General features: G+C 44.1%; 1 protein-coding gene across 1 annotated transcript; it reads right to left on the bottom strand.

The window, feature by feature from the left end:
- Window positions 1-2402: 2402 nt before the first annotated feature.
- DDOST (dolichyl-diphosphooligosaccharide--protein glycosyltransferase non-catalytic subunit) lies at window positions 2403-16431 on the bottom strand. The gene is made up of 11 exons (XM_032787624.2): window positions 16162-16431; window positions 15049-15159; window positions 12535-12621; window positions 11969-12072; window positions 9541-9635; window positions 7757-7850; window positions 6395-6543; window positions 5527-5674; window positions 4004-4124; window positions 3488-3594; window positions 2403-2901 (listed from the first exon to the last, which is right to left on the bottom strand). Exons 1-11 carry the CDS (start codon window positions 16316-16318, stop codon window positions 2752-2754), a joined length of 1323 nt encoding a protein of 440 aa, XP_032643515.1. The 5' UTR covers window positions 16319-16431; the 3' UTR covers window positions 2403-2751.
- Window positions 16432-16842: the final 411 nt, after the last annotated feature.

Genomic DNA, 16842 nt, shown 5'->3' on the forward strand with positions numbered 1-16842 from the left:
GCGGCCCAGCCCCGATTGCCTCCGCCGCTGGCTGGCCCGCCGCCCCGGGGCCTCCCCAGCCCCTGCTCTGTCCGCCGCCGCCGCTGTCCCTGGCGGGAGCTGACCTTGGATCTGTTCACAGGACCGCAGCCAATGCAGCCGGACCGTAGCCCTCCCTGAAGTCCCGGAGCTGCTCGGAAGCTTAGCGCCCGTGGTTGTGTTTTTGTGAAAGATTTTGAGTTGTGATTCTACGAGCGAGGGAAGCAGCACGAACCTATCCTTGTGAAGTCCCGTATTTCTGCTTTATAGCCGCCGCTTAATCGAGGAATAGGGCATTCAGGTGACTTGGCTGAGGTCAGAATGAAAAAGTTAGTGGCTCATGTGGGATTAAACACCACTATCCTCTAAATTCTGCGTCCACCACAAGTAATGGCAAAAGTTAGGGCTTCCTAACAAGCCCTGAAGTGCATCGATGCAGGGCTTTGGATTGCATTTGTTATACAGACCAATTCTGTATTTGCTAAATTCTTTAATATTGTGTACTTTGAGACTTTTGATGTCACTGGAAGATTAAGTGCCTTCCTTGCAAAAGAAACGTATGGAAAATTAGGCATTGCCAATTACAAACCCTAGTAAGATTAAAAAAGTTACAAAAGCAATCCTCAAACTCGTATCATTTTTCCTCTACAAGTGCCATATCCTGATGCCAAAAGACATTGACAGTTTCTCTGGGGGTGGCCATGCTGCCACAGCCACATCATACAGGAACAAGAGTGCAGAGTGGAAGCTGTAGCCCCTCTGCCCTAGGAAGGAGAATGTGGATGTAGACTATCAGAAGCGGGTGAGTTAGGATCTCTAAACTGCTGCAGAGGGAAGGTGGGTTTTTCCCTAATTGATTACAGCAGGCTATTGTTTTGGCAAGAAGGTGTTAGAAGCTTCCCTTCCTCCACTACATTTAGCTCTTCATATCTTTGGAGAACTTGGAACTCTGGCAGCAGCTGATGGAGTTATCACACTCTCTCTGAGGCATTCTCCAGTATGATTCTATGCCCTAGTGCTCACAGCCACATTTCTAGATCAGTACATCTGAGGAAAAAGATATCAAGTGTATTACATCCATCCTGCAAGACCCACCTCAGAAAGTTTGTCTCAATTGTTTGTTTTGCCAGAAAACTCTTCTCTGACCAGATGCAAAATAATAAATATAGCCTTATATAACAGGAACCTCACTACAGCATTAACTCTTAAGACAGGGCCACCTCCCTACAGTATGGTACTATCCATATTTTATTTAGTCTGGAAAAGAAAAGACTTAGGGGAGACATGATAATAGTTTTCAAGTACATAAAGGGTTGTTACAAGGAGGGAGAAAACTTATTCTTAACCTCTGAGGATAGGACAAGAAGCAATGGGCTTAAATTGTAGCAAGGGAGGTTTAGGTTGGACATTAGGAAAAGCTTCCTGTCAGGGTGGTTAAGCACTGGAATAAACTGCCTATAGCAGTTGTGGAGTCTCCATCACTGGAGATTTTTAAGAGCAGATTAGACAAACACCTGTCAGGGGATGCCATGAGTGCAGGGGACTGGACTAGGTGACCTCTTGAGGTCTCTTCCCAGTCCTATGATTCTATTTCATTGTCCCATTTCAAATAGTTTCCCAAATACTCACAAGGTGTTTAGCTTCCGCTAGAGTTCATGTAGCCAATTTAGAACCAGTCCTCGATTTATTGTATATGAAAAATGTGTTCCTTTCTAGGAAACCTCACATGACTAGTAGGAAGAGAGCCTGTGACCTAAGCCCTTGTATCAGAGGCCTGGTATGAGGCAGGACCTACTCACAATCGGGCAAGAACAGGGCTATTTCAGAAGTACAATTCCTAAGAAGTGCTAAGCACAGAGTACTTACGCAAACACATCCCGATATCAAGGATGGTACAAAAATATTCCCTAACAGGAACACACTGACCCTCCTAAAAGATAAGGTCAGGATGACAGTATGTAATAAAGATGTTTTGATAGAACCAAAATGTACAAGGTGACAGGTGATAACTAGCCATGTCTGGGGGCAATAACTAACTAACTATGTCAGAGGTAGTATTAACTTGTTTGTATCAGGGTATAAAGATGCATCTTAGAGGGAGTACCTTGGTCCGGCCAAGGGGCGAATGGAAGGTCCTGCCCTTCACTGAGCTGTGTCCATTGTCACAGACATACATGTCTTAGTATCCCTGTAAAGTCTGCCAGATGCTATTACCATGCTTTGTTGACAAACCTGGCCTGGTGCCTTCGTACATTAACGGATCTTGTGATCACTGGGCGGTTTGCTCGAGGTCTCCTGTGCCAGCTGTCTGTGCAGAGCTGGGGCAGCATACAGGGAGAACACGCATGCAGCTGATGACAAAAGTTAGAAACTTCAGCAGAAGGTGAGAAGACAAATCTTTATTCTGGAAATGAGAACAATCTTGAGGCAAGAGCCTTTCTGAGAAGGAGTGGAAACAACAAAATGGTGTTTCATGAAAACAAACTGAAAACAAATATTGGAACTGCCATGCATTTTGATCTCTTGTAGACATCAGTGGTTTCCTCTCAGACATAAAAGTTTTCAATTTCTCTCTCACTAGTCACTCTAGTCTTAAAAATCCCCATGGCTCATCTGGCTCCTGCCAGTTGAGGGTTCCAGTCCCCAAACATTTATAATCTGTGCCCTGAGTGCTGCCAGTCTTCACATGGAGCCAATGTCTTGGATGAGGGCTCTTTCTCCTGCTGAGAGATCTCAGTCAGATTTCTCCTTCTCCTTCATGTGCAAGAAGACGATGCTGAACATGAAGAGGCCTATCATCATGGAGAAGGCGCTGGCATAATATGGATATGCTGAGGGGATAAAACGCTCATACTGTGTGTGCTGGAGGGGACGCACAGACACCTGGGAGAGAACAGAACACAAGACCAGGGTCACAGAGAAGAGGACATTCAGTCCTCTGTATAGCAGGACTATCTCAGCTCTAGATGTGTTATTTAACTTACAAACCCATTCTGATGATGCCCCACTCAGATGACTGTAGAAGCAGATTTACCTTCCTGGAAAGGTAAATGTATGAGAACTCCTAGAAGTGGTTCAATTATCTCTTATTTTTAAACTAGAGTTTTAAGCTCCAAATCCTCAACTGCTGTAGAAGCATATTGGCAAACCTTAAGCCTCAGTGCAGGCAGCCCTGGCAGGTGTCCAACCCTGCCTTAAGGAACAAGAATGTGTTTTTGAGGCTAAAATGCTCTACAAAGGCTTATTTCCAGGCCTTCCTACATATAACTGAAGATGGTAACAGAGTAAGATAGCTTATAAATCCATTTCACACACAAAGGAAGGCTGGATGCAACTACATGGTAATTAAGATTAACAGCCCATGTGGTATCCACTCAAAACATTTGCAAAGTTTAAGTACCTGACTTGAAATTTCAACCAGTACTCTTACATTTCCTGTCACACAGACAAGAGAATTCACACGATTTACCTGTGTAGAGGAGTAGAGGTGGGTGTATCCCAGCCTGTTATAGTCCACTTTAAACTGGAACACTCCATAGACATCCGGCAGCTTGAACTGCACACTATATCTGCCACCTAGGAGAGAGGCAGGGCCATTTAAATTACACGATAAATAGAACAAGAGCATTAAGGAGTTAAGAGCCTCATTGGAAGTTCTTTCCTCACCTCCTTTCATTTGTCGTGGCCCTTTGTTTCCCCTAAACCCACTTTGTGGCGCTTTTCATCCAGACTGAAGACTAGCCTCTGGAACCCAAAGCTGCTCCACTGGAAGAAGTGCTATGGGAAGTGCACCCTTCCTCTGAACAGTGGCACATGCCTCCTGCAGTGATTCTGTACACTACCTGCTCAGGAGAACCGCAGCGTTCCAAGTCAGTATATATGAGTGAAATGAGTTTCAGTGGTGGGGGAAGAAGTCAACACCCAGTCTTTTGTTGTTGTTAAAGCCCTAGGGCAGGAAACGTTAGTTGTCCAATAGGTGACCTACCATTTTTCTTCAGAAAAGTCCTTACAAATGGGTCAATGCGGACAAATTCCAGCTGAATATCATCTCCATCAAAGGGGACCCACTTCCCATCAGAGAGCTTTTCAATCACAATGTTGTACTCCTGTAACATACAAATGCACACTGCATTAACAGAGGTATAAAGGAAGAGGACACACCGTTAACGAGTAGGGCCCTACCAAAGTCACAGCTGTGAAAAACATGTCATGGACCATGAAATCAGATCTCCCCTGTGAAATGTAGTAATTGGAGGGGAGGGGCAGGGCTGGGGACACCCCAGCTGGGAGCTTCTACCATTCACTGGCTCAAGCTGCTAGTCTGGGGAGGGACAGGACTTTCTCTTCCCCTGAATGGCCACTCTTGGGAGGGGACTGGACTCAGCTCCAGCTATCTCCCCCGGCTGCTGGAAGCTCTGCAGCTGCGCACAGTCCTGAAGGCAGCACAGAAGTGAGGGTGGAAATCCTGTGAGTGCCTCCCCACCCCAAACAACCCCCTTTGGATCAGGACCCTCCATCTGAAAACATGAACACCTGAAAATGCAAAATTGACTAAAATGGACCATGAATTTGGTAGGGCCCTATCAATGATCTAAGCGTGATACCTGAAATCCATTTAATAGAAATCTCAATCCTAAACTACGAACTCCACTTTCCATGAAATCGGGGGGACAACAGGGAATTTTTCAAAAACTGCTATTTCCAAAATAAGAGTCCAAGTAAGTTTCCACACTTGGAAATGCAGTTGAACTACCATGCACTGAAAATCAAGCCAATACGCAGTAGCAAATCAGTGAGTAGGCACAGCAATATAGAATTGACTTGAATCTGAGAGTGCTATACTTAAACTCTCTAGGCATGCTAAGCTCTCTGCCCCCAATATATAGCTGCAATTTCTATTCAAAGCAGATGGTATTTCAGGCTTGCCAATGTACTGTTTTTGTATAATGAAGCTTGGCATCACAAATCTGAGTGAAATGGAGGTAATAGGGAAGATAAAATTCCAGCACATGCTTTTGATCAGGCTCAGATACCTGTTTATCAAGAAGATTCATGACTGAAGAGAAACCATTCGCAAGGATAACCAACCCTCCTCAGCAAATTTAGGTAATACTTAAGATAACAGAACACAGACATCTCCAGAGCTGGCTGCTGCCGCCACTTAATATTGAATGATACTCAAGTATGAGCCATGAGCAGTCTGAAATTAAGTGAAAGTTACATGTAGGAACTAAAGGTTAGGTAGACTCTGCCTCCACATTAGTGGAGAAACACACTGTCAAGAAGGGGACACTTCCTACAATTAAGAGGAAGAAAACCTCACGGTGTTATATTTCCTCATGGTCTCTGAAATTTCACACCTTGGCTGGTGAGGCCCTGGGTGCCAACCATCTTTCCAACCAGAAAAGAGGAGATAAATCTGCTTCCACAACATTCCTAGCCCAGTGAACCAGAGTACATTCTCTCTGCACAAGTCTATTTGATTCATTTTCCTACAGTCAGTCTTACCACGAGGTCGGTGACAGTGTAGGCATTAGGTGGTGATGTCTCCCCTACACGATGGTGAGATACCTCTCCAACCCGCAGCACACCCTCTTCCTTGAATACCCAGCGAGACAAGGCAACAGCCAGCTCATAGTTACCAGTCTGAGAGTACCTAGAGATGGTGAGAGGTTGAGAACAGAAGCTTAGTGGGAGACTGCATTGGAGGAGGGCATTCATAGGATCAGACATTTTTTCAGTCAGGTATCCTATGAAGTTTCTCCAAGAACTAAGTGCCAGATCAGAAAGTCCGCACCCATTTTAAATGATCACATTACTCGTAAGTTTTCCCATACGACTGTTTGATCTTTAGACCCCAGCTGTCTACTAGGTCTTCTAGGTAGTTGCTTAAAAATATAGTGAAACATATTTTAACAGATCAGCACTGAAAGGTTTCCAGCTTGCTCACTGATCTGATCTATATCAGTGCTCAGAGTATAATATTCTATGTCAAAATTTCCTAGTAAGAGCTGTGCCCACATTATGAATTGTGTTCACAGCATGTCTGAATACAATGGATGCAGAAACTGCTTCTCACACACCTATCACCAGGATATCTATAAGGACAGAAGACAGCTGTATGTGTGAGCCAGCTTGACAATTTGCACTGCACTTAAAGGAAGTTTCCTCTTCTTCTTAAGTTTTATTATAACCTAAACAGTGTAGATTTTACAGTAGCAGGGCTGGATAGTTATGATAGTATTCAGAGTATTCCCATCAGTCATCTTCGATACAATTAGTTCTCATCACCTGCTTGGGATCCCTTGATCAAAGAGGTACAGAAAAGCCTGACTAGCCCACCCTACCTACAGAAGACCACATTAAGCTAGTGCACCTCTGAGAGCCAGGTGTAGCTTTCTGCACAGCAGAGTTGAAGAAAGCATCGCTGAAGAAATCCAGAGAGCCACTGAAAACGACACGGGCGTTGTTCCTGGCCTGGAGACCAGCAATCAAAAGGGTATTCTTCCCAACAGCATGAGGGTACTGAAATCGGACAAGAATTGATTTAAATCAGCACTAATGATTTGTATTATAGTAGCACCTTGAGGCCCCAACTGAGACAGGAACCCCAGTGGGCTGGGTACTGTACAGACAAGAGAAATAAAGGCACAGGGATGATGTGATCAAGATCACATGGCAAGGAAAAGTAACCAGAAACTCACGTTTAATATATATGGAAAGAAGGCATCAGGGCTTTAAGCAGCTTTATTAGGCAAGTACTGCAACTAGCCAGGCAGTATTATCCATGGGGTTTAAATAGTTAATAGTAGCAGGGAAATGTCTGAGACTTAAATAATATTGAACGATCTTTAACTTCGCTGCTAGGTCTGGCTGGGGCCAAACAAGTACAATCTAAGTTATTATTGTCGTGTCAAATGACTTGTCAAACCTCGTAAGCCTAATTAAAGGGAATGTTTAAACTACTCATCTGCCTGTTCAAATACCCATTATGGAAGAACATGTTAAGCAGACAGAAGTTGAACACATTTGCTGTCAGTTAAGTCCCACTCATGCCAACTTCCAGCTTATTATTTTTTTCTACATTTTCATCATGTCAATAAGACACAATGCATTTTTGCAGATTATTGCACTACCTAAATGGAGAGAAGCATGAGCCTTCAACACAGCTGAGACATTCATCTCCCAGAATCTGCCAACTACAACAACATTGTTTTTAACCCCTTGCAGCTACAGAGCCTCAAAACTAAACAGAAGAACCACCTCATTTCACACTGGTCACAGTCCTGCTGAAAGATGGACAGAGCTTTCAATTACTACTAATTCAGTCCAAATTCTACCAGCATCTTAGAGGAAAAAAGCTTCAAATTCTATTGCCTGTCACAGTAGCAATGGGGTTCAGAGCCTTTTGCTTCTACTTCACCAGTCTGAATTCAGCCCCTTTGATACAGCAAAACAGTATCAAAGTTAAGAGCTGATATTTCTTCCAATGCAGTCCTGTTAAGCTTTTTCCATTTGGATCCAATGAAACTGCAAGAAAAAAAGATTTCTATGATATTAGAAAATATACAGTACTAAGAGACCGTGGACTGGAACTTTGAAAAAACCCATAAGTATTTGACACAGAATATAAGAGGCACTTGAGTTAAGTCTCTTGATCCATTTTGAAACTGTTGAAAGAGAGGTAATTAATTCCACAGGATTAGAAGCAAAAGAGGACAAAGATAACTGTGTGTACCTGTGTGATGGGCTTATCTGGGAAGAAGGAGTAAGATGTAGAGGAGCCAGTCAAGATATCTAGTACCAGGGGGTTATCAGGATCAGCCACCATCCTGTCGTGAGAGAGACACAGTCAAAGTACCAGGAAGACACCTGAAAGCTGGTCAAACCTGAGATACCTGCCCAAGAAGATTAGTGTGCACTACATTCTTACTGAAGTCTGCTAACATATATGAAATTCACAGAGGTTGAGAACCATGGGATTGACTCAGCTCCTCCTGAAATTAGTGGCAACGCACACACTGAAGTCAATCAGGCCCAATTATTTTATAACAACTTTACACTTTAAACTGTGAATAGTTATGCAATTTTAAAGAAATGGTATCACATCAAAGACTGAAGTTTCCTTTAAGAACAACCCTTTACAAAACTTGACTTCAAACAGAAGTGTTTCTATCTTCTAAATTCAAGTACAAATAGTTTAAACAAACATGAGTACATGAGAACAGGGAAGTGAATGGATTACTTTCATTGTCCATGTAGAGGGAAAGAGTAAACAGCAAGAAGTAAAATACATTAACTCCTCACTTAACGTTGTAGTTATGCTCCTGAAAAAATGTGACTTTAAGCAAAATGATGTTAAGTGAATCCAATTTCCCCATAAGAATTAATGTAAATGAGGGGTTTAGGTTCGAGGGAAATTTTTTTTCACCAGACAAAAGATTTTTTTTAATATACATATATTATATTAAATTACACACACACACACACACACAAAGTTTTAAACAAACAATTTAATACTGGTACACAGTGATGATGATTGTGAAGCTTGGTTGAGGTGGAGGAGTCAGAGGGTGGGATATTTCCCTTACTGCTAAATGATGAATTAGCGATTGGCTGAGTGCTCAAGGGTTAACTCTCACTGCATGGCAGCAGGAATGGAGGGAGATATGCAGATTTCCCTTAAGTACACTCCCTTATTAATTAGATCAGCTTGCTGACACCACAGCTGCTATAAGCTCCCTCTGTCCTGAGCCCTGCTCTATGGAAGATGGGGTAAGCGGGGTGCAGGAACAGGGGGAAGGGGGACACCCTCACATTAGCCCCCCCTCTTCCTTCCCTCCCTCCCTCCCATCCCCGGCACAGCAGAGTCTGGGGGAGCAGCTCCAAGGCACAGGGCAGGAGCAGCACATGGCAGTGGGGGAAGGGACACAGCTGAACTGCAGGCAGCTGCTGCACAGGGAACTTAGGGGAGCGTGGAGCTGATAGGGGGCTGCCAGTCCACCCTGGTTCCAAGCCCCCACCAGCTAACTGCAATGGGCTGCTCTTCCTGCAAGCAGTAGACAAAGCAAGCGGCTGCCAAACGTTTGAAGGGAGCATTGCACACCTTTAAACGAGCATGTTCCCTAATTGATCAGCAACGTAACAACAAAACGTTAACCAGGACGACTTTAAGTGAGGAGTTACTGTATTAAAAGTTTTCTGTTTCAAAGAAGTTTATAACTAGATTGAGAGAGGAGGAATAGCCTTTGATTACCCAACCAGCATGAAGTCTGCGCCTTTCTTGCCTGCTCTCAGCTGCCCTCCCCGCAATTCCATCCTGTTAAAGGACCAAATGCCTGTTGCATATCAACTGAAGAAACCCAAAACCAACCTATCATGCTTTGTTTATAATAGTCCCTACCCCAGCCCTAGGCTTATAACCTATCTGAAGGGAAGATAGTGGCAAGAAACCCATCCAAACAGAGACCTCTTGTTCTCAGTTACAGCCCTACTGCCAGTCTTGCCTCGTGGCTCACTTACCCAACTCCTCGGAAGAGAACGGGGTTTAATGGCGTTTTCCCCACAATGGTGGGAGCCTTCAGCAGATTTTCAGAGTCTGCGACAATGAGCGTGTGCTTCAGAAAGGAAACAAGAGACCTGTGGTAAGCTTTCACAAGCTACTGAACAATGTCATTAATGCACAGGCAACTTGTTAACATGTGTGTCTGCTTGCCACTCTATGGCTAGTGATCTGCACCACACGGCACCTCATGTTCTATAGCTGCCCTTCCAGAACTTTGAAGTAGCATTAATTGGCTCTGCAGAGTCTCAGCTGATCTCTTGACAGGAAGAAGAACTGTAACACAAGGCAAGGGGATGGAGGAGGTAAAAGCAGGAGAAGAAACCAGGCACATGCGTAGAAGCCCTCAGGGAACAGATAACAGCCCCTGCTTGTTACAGTTTAGAGCAGGTTTTCTCTTGAGAGAGTTTCTTGTGAGTTGCATCTTAGGAAGCTTAAATCAGAGGGAAGGTAAATCCCAGGGCGACGGATGCAGATCTCTTGCAGGAACATGTGTTTATTAGTTCCGATTTGTTCTGATTGCTGCCACAAGCTAACGTGAACACTGTAGAACGAATTTCAGCATATCAGAAAAAGCATGTCAAGAAAGTACAACAGGGGTCAGCAACCTTTCAGAAGTGGTGTGCCGAGTCTTCATTTATTCACTCTGATTTAAGGTTTTGTGTGCCAGTAATACATTTTAACGTTTTAGAAGGTCTCTTTCTCTATGTCTATAATATATAACTAAACTATTGTTGTACGTAAAGTAAATAAGGTTTTTTAAATGTTTAAAAAGCTTAATTTAAAATTAAGTGCCCCCCAGACTGGTGGCCAGGACTCGGGCACTGTGAGTGCCACTGAAAATCAGCTGGTGTGCCGCCTTCGGCATGTGTGCCATAGGTTGCCTACCCCTGAAGTACAACACGGAAGAATCTGCATTCCAAAGTACCAGAAGATACTGGGGCACAGCTGCTGCCTAAAGTCTCAGTCTGTGACACTTACACAACCCATCCTAGAGCAGTTTGGATCCTCTTGGCCTGCAAGACCTTGCTCTAGGACACAAGATGTTCTTAAGTAAGGAATACTGAGCTTACAGTCTTGCAGCATGTTGTCAGGAGCTGCCTTAATTAAATGGTGATGTAACTTATAGTCACTCAGAAGAATTCTCCCTGAGGGACAGTTGTGTATCCAGAGGGATAGTTACTGTGCTTACTGTACTGAGTTTTAGTTACATTTTTCCACTGAAAGAATTTTTTTGTTTAAACCAGGAAGTACTTAGCTATTACAACATACCAGAAGAGATACCAATCTAAGAACTAAACATATTAAGAGAGTCTAAATAACAGCACCACAGTGAAATCAAAGGCCCCATGAATCTATAAAACAGTGGTTTTTAACCTGAGTCTAAAATTTCCAAAGGGGTCTGCAATGAAAAAAGGTTGAAAACCACTGTTAGAGAGTTATTCTTTCAGTGATATTGGATAGGTCTTCAACGATCTACTGGCTGGGAAGAACTTCTATCTAGCTACAAATTATGAATCTCCAAGTCGTACTATATGTTCTGTAAGATTGGTTTGATAGTGAGCACAAGCTGGTACAGTAGAAAAGAAAAGTTTGCAAAATCTGCACTGCTAATAAGTTACATAGGCACTCCAAAGCAACGGTTTTTCCCCCATCCATCGGGGATTGTGTGCGCCCCACATAGTTTACAGAAAAGCTATGTTACAATGTTCTTAACTCTCAAACATTATTGGGACATCTTGTATCTCTCCTGTAAAGACAGATATTTCAGAACCATGCATCCACCAGATGGACTATGCAAGGACAGAAAAATCAAGATATCACATATATTTGATAAACTTCTACAGAGTTTTCTATATTGATCTCTCTTTGTCCTTGTGTCTTGAGCTAGAGTTTACCTTTTTTAATTATGTCTGGCTATTAAGCATGATATTCTATCTCCTGACCCATCATGAATAAAAGGAAATAAAATATTTCACTAAAGGGGGAATTCCAATCTCCTACCCCCGAGGGGTTCGAGGTCCAATACAGTAAACCCCTGACTATTCCAGGTGGTGTTTTTAACTGCTCAGTGTGACTGGAATGTTAGAAGTTGTCTAGGCATAGATCAAAGGTGCATGATAAATTGCAATCTCACATTAAAGATAAGAACAATAATAAAAGCAGCATATCATTCAATAAGATTCACAGCTGCTACTTAAAACAGTCTTTGGAATGAGCATGGATAGGAGGGGAAAGAAGAGAAAAAGGAAGACAAGATTTGTCTCCAGCCCTTACAGCCAACTGCTTAAAAAAAAAAAAAATTCCTTCCCAGAAGTTATATACTAGCTAAGACAAGTTTCCTCAAGCCCTGGACATACCCAAAGAATTCAGTGTCTGGACTTTTACCTGGCCTGGGTCTGAGATATCATAGTTGTGATGGTCAATGACTGCCGTCCTTTCCTCATCAAACTCTATTCCACACTCACTGCCCAGCTCTCGCAGAGGATCACCTAAAAGGACAGAGAAGTGAATTCCCAATTAACACTATGTACAAGACACAAAAGCAACTAAAAATCAAAATAAAAACAAAGGACAGCCCTGATTTATGTGCTAGCGTCCTGCTAACCAGGTTGCTGGGTGCACTCAGTACACAACCCTTGGCTGACCTCAACTTTCTTTGGAAAGTGAAATTAAGGCATTCCTTTTTCTTTACCCCCAATTCCCTCGGAGCATTGTGAGGATGAAGGTTTGTAGCATGTTTTGAATGCACAGAGTGCTGTATAGTTTTAGCTTTTGAAAATCCCCTTTAAAAAAGGTTGCAGCCAGAATTCTAAGAGCTCCCATGACAAGGAAGACACCTTCCCTTACAGGACTGATCTGTGCTCTCTATATCCAGCAAACTCTTATTATACAGCTATAAAATGAAAAGCCAACATTTACACCCATTTGTTTGACACGCAGGTTTTACTGACCAATGTCAGAACTGGCAGCCACAAGGACACTTCCGCCTCCATCGATGAAAGCAGTAATTGTCTCTACATTGATGTTTCCACCAAAATCTGAAAAGATGCATCAGACATTAGTGATTCAAAAAGCGGACAGCAAACTATTTTACCAGTGCTTCGGAGCAAGGGAGGAGAGGGAAATACAAGGGTGGTAAGGCAAATTAATAGAGAAGCTGTGTTGGAGTGATGGGCACCTCTTGTGCCTAAGCAGGATCCTGAAGCCATATACCTATGGCCAACATAGATTAAAGGGTTGGATTAAGGGATGATTAATTCCTTCAGAAGGAAGACAAAGAGAGCCATAAAATCCAGCCTTTAAGAGGCATAGATCTAGCCGTCCAATCTCAGTTGCAGAGAAATAGCCAATGACTTTTTTATTATTGTTTGTTTGGGCATATTTAAAGACATCCTTTTCTTTTGGTGACACGTAGTTGATTTGCTTCTTCCTCACCCCACCCCAAGATACAATTCTTATCTGTTTGCAGGTAGAAATTCCACATTTTAAAGATAGTGAGAGACTTCTGCATTGAGATTGAGCGAGAGAGATCTGTCAATAAGAGGAAATGTAATTCAACTTCTACAAGAAGGAATAATTAATAACTGGCACCAATGCAAGCATTCCTGGGAAAATGATGAGGAATACGTCACTCATTTCATTCTCTAACAAAATCAAATTTAATTAAACTTCTGTATAGCAACAATAACCAATATATCAAGAGAAAGCAAATGAATTTAGAGAAACATGCATCTCTGCAAGTTGAAAGAGATACAGCCAAAACTTTACCCTACAATAGCTTAATTAAGAAAGTGAAAGAAAACAGAACACCAAGAAAAGGACAGAAGTGGTGTATGTCAGAGGTTAAGAACAGGTCATGAGGAAGACACTGTATGCCACACTCTAAAATTTAGCTCTGAAGTAGTTTAAAAAGGGTTCCTACATATCATGAGTCATTAGCTTCTTCTTTCACAGCTCTGTAGTTAGTTCTCCTAAGGATCTGATTCCAATATCACAGTCCTAGTAGTAATGTTCAAAATTAAGTTACCTGACACTACCTCTGAGGCTCACCTGAAGTTAAGTGTGCTATAACCTGGGGCTACAGATTATACTATTCAGTTTAATTCACACACAATCAGCTAGCTCTCCACTCTTGCTAAGTGAGTGTTCCTTTTGGAAGGTCTTTCTTGGCTCTCTCATCACACCAATATCACCTGATCTCTCACTTTCCTGAAGGGATGTATTTCAGAAAGGTTGCTATTAATAATCTCTCATCAAATCCGATTCAGGCTGTTAATAGGGGTAAAGAGAGAATCCAGATATTTTGGTGTGAATTAGAACAATTTAAAATTTTTATTAAAGTGAATGTTTGAAATGAAATATACATCCGTTGAGAGGGAAGGTACTGTACATCTGGGGTGAGGCTTGGATTATGGGGGGTTACAGATATTGTTTGCAAGGATGACAAGATACATTCATATCGCATAACTGGCATAGACCCAGATTGGGGTGCAAGGGTTTTTAAAGTGTCAGTGGATAAGTGGGCTGGGGTACGCCACCCATGGAATGAAAAAGGAGTCCAAGTCAGTATTGGTGGAGCTGATAAGTACATGGGTGGGGTGTGTCCCTTGGTCCGTCAGGGAAGGAAGTGGGTTATTTCCCTGGTTGGCTGTCTCGGTTACTCGGTGTGGTATTGGCGGTGTCCGACTACTACTACACTTAAAATCAAGGCATTTTAAATAATGACAATGTTATTCCATCTTTTAGTTATAGAATTTTAGAACAGTGCAATTGTTTATCTATGGAAGCACTGCTCCAAAAATACATATTCATTTTTTTTTTAACTGAATCACAGTACCATAATTCTAGATACACCACAGGGATTATAAAGTGGTCTGAGAATTATTAACAGACATAACAGTTACTATCACAGCAAACAATGGTAAGGAAATGGTGTTTACAGAAAATAGATACCCAACAGTGACTGCAGGTTCAAAGCAATCAGCCAAATTGTTGTGCTTATTCTTTGTTCTACAGGCTTCTGCCCCCCTCCCTCCTTTTCAGAAGCAGCCTGATGACCATTTAACTGCTTAAAATGCATACAGTTCCTGCCACAGTTTGCCCAATGATGAATGAAGATAACGCCTGTAATTCTACATCTCAGGGACAGGCCCCAAAAGCCACCTCAAGGTCAAAATGAAGCAAGTCCGAAGAATACTTTGATCAGGGAAAGCAATCTCCTGGTTGAGCAGAAGACTGGCAGTCAGGGCGAGGCCCTAGCTCTGCCACCTCTCATTGTTTCACCCTGGGTAAGTCTCTTGCCTCCCCATCTGGAAAACTGGAACAGTAAAAGACCAGCCTCAAAAGGGGTATTATGAAGGTTAGCAAATATCTGCAAGGCACTTTACAGATCTAGTGTGTCTTCTCCAAGAGCATTACACAACTTAATTTCTGAGTCTTTTCCTTTATGCAAAAGGATCTCTTACCTTCTACAGATGGGGAGAAAATAATCAAATTGTCATACAGAAATTCTCCATATTTTATGAGGGACAGGCCAGGGTCATCAGCAGTCCTGAAGGTGAGGTCAAAGCCTCTATCTGCACCCAGAAAACAAAGATCAAAGCCATGAATACTTTGACACAACTTTAATTTAAAAAAAAAGCATAAGACAGATCATGCTAGAAAATGAGATAAGAAGGCCCTTAATTCGGTCTTACCCATTACAATCTAAGCATCTGGTTGCCATGCTTTTTAAGGTGTAATTCATCCGAAGAAGTGGGTTTTTTACCTGTTAAAGCTTATGCCCAAATAAATTTGTTAGTTGTTAAGGTGCCACCAGACTCCGATACTTTTTAAGTTGCTACATAAATATTTAAGTCAAGCATTTTATTCTTCCACAATACACTTATTGTCTCAGTACTCCAGTGAGCACCGTCTGCAGAATTGTTCCTGACAGTCTCCAAGCAGTGATACTTCTTGGTACTTACAATCTAATCCACAGTGTTCAGGGGACACGGTGACTTTTTGGACACACCAAATTAAAAACAAACAAGAACCTCTGCGCTCTCAATAGCATTTTCATGCACGTCTTTGATGTGAATCAAGCCGTGATAAAACTTGTGGATGACGCGAACACCAGAGAGGGAAACACGCACAGGAAAGCGGCAAACGTTCTCGTGAGATCTGGGCAGCAGGGGCTGCAGCCAACAGCAGGAGACGCGAGTCTAACAAACGGGAAGCTCTTCAGCAGCCAGACAGGCAGCAGCCCAGGTACAGAGCATTCCCCGCCCCCCCCCACCCCGCGCCCTTACTGACACACGTGGCACTTCCTAGCGATCCAGCCCCGCCGCCGCTGTATGGGGGATGCGGGGTCAGCGTGGCACCCGGAGAGAACCAGACACGAGAAGACTTCGACCGCGTCGGCCACCCCAGGCAGGCGCACCCCTAATGGGGAGCCGCCGTGGGGCCGGGAGGCTGCGCCGTGACGGACCAAGGTCCCTCCATTCCCATCGCCTCCCCCAGACCATGACTCCCGCCTTCCCGTGGGACCCCCCCGCTTCTCCCCTCACTCCGCCCGGGCTCCGCTCCGCCGCCCTCACCCGCCAGGCTCCGGAGGAAGAGCGAGTGCGTGTCCCGCAGGTTGATGTTCTCCAGCAGCACCAGGGTGCGGGGCCCCCCATCCGCCTGGGCCAGGCCCAGCCCGACTAGCACCAGCAGCAGGAGCCGCCCTGAGAGGAGAGCGGCCGCCGCCTCCATCTTCCTCGGGGGGGCAGCCTCACCCGGATCCGATCCTCTCCACGCTGCCAATCACCGACCCGCTTTGCCCGTAGAGGCGGGACACGCAAAACCGCCTCAATCTGTGACCCGGAAGCGATCGGGAAGCCGCACATCCTCTCTCCCTCTCGGGGCCCGAGGACTAGATCTGAAGGCCCGCCTCCTCGAGAGCGGGGCCCAATCAGAGACAGACAACTCCACACAGCGGGCCCCGCACAGCAGCCTTCCTCAAAGGGCGCCCTGAGCCCCGCCCATGCGCGCTAACATCGCCTCGGAGCCGGCGCCCTCTGCGGCCCATCAAAGGCGTGGCAGCGGTCCAAGCCCAGGCCGGGCTGGTGCTGCTGGGCCTGGACAGCGCGCTGCCTCCTCTCACACCGTCCTTGCCTGGTTTCCTTCATGCCCCAGGCTTACTGCAGGAGCCACTCCCAAGTATGATATTGAAAAAAAACAACTCTGGGTCTCTGTCTTCTGCAGCCCTGCCCTTCAGGAATCCCACTGGCATGTTT

This window comes from Chelonoidis abingdonii, chromosome 23 (genome assembly GCF_003597395.2).
Source record: "Chelonoidis abingdonii isolate Lonesome George chromosome 23, CheloAbing_2.0, whole genome shotgun sequence".
Taxonomy (NCBI): Eukaryota; Metazoa; Chordata; order Testudines; family Testudinidae; genus Chelonoidis; species Chelonoidis abingdonii.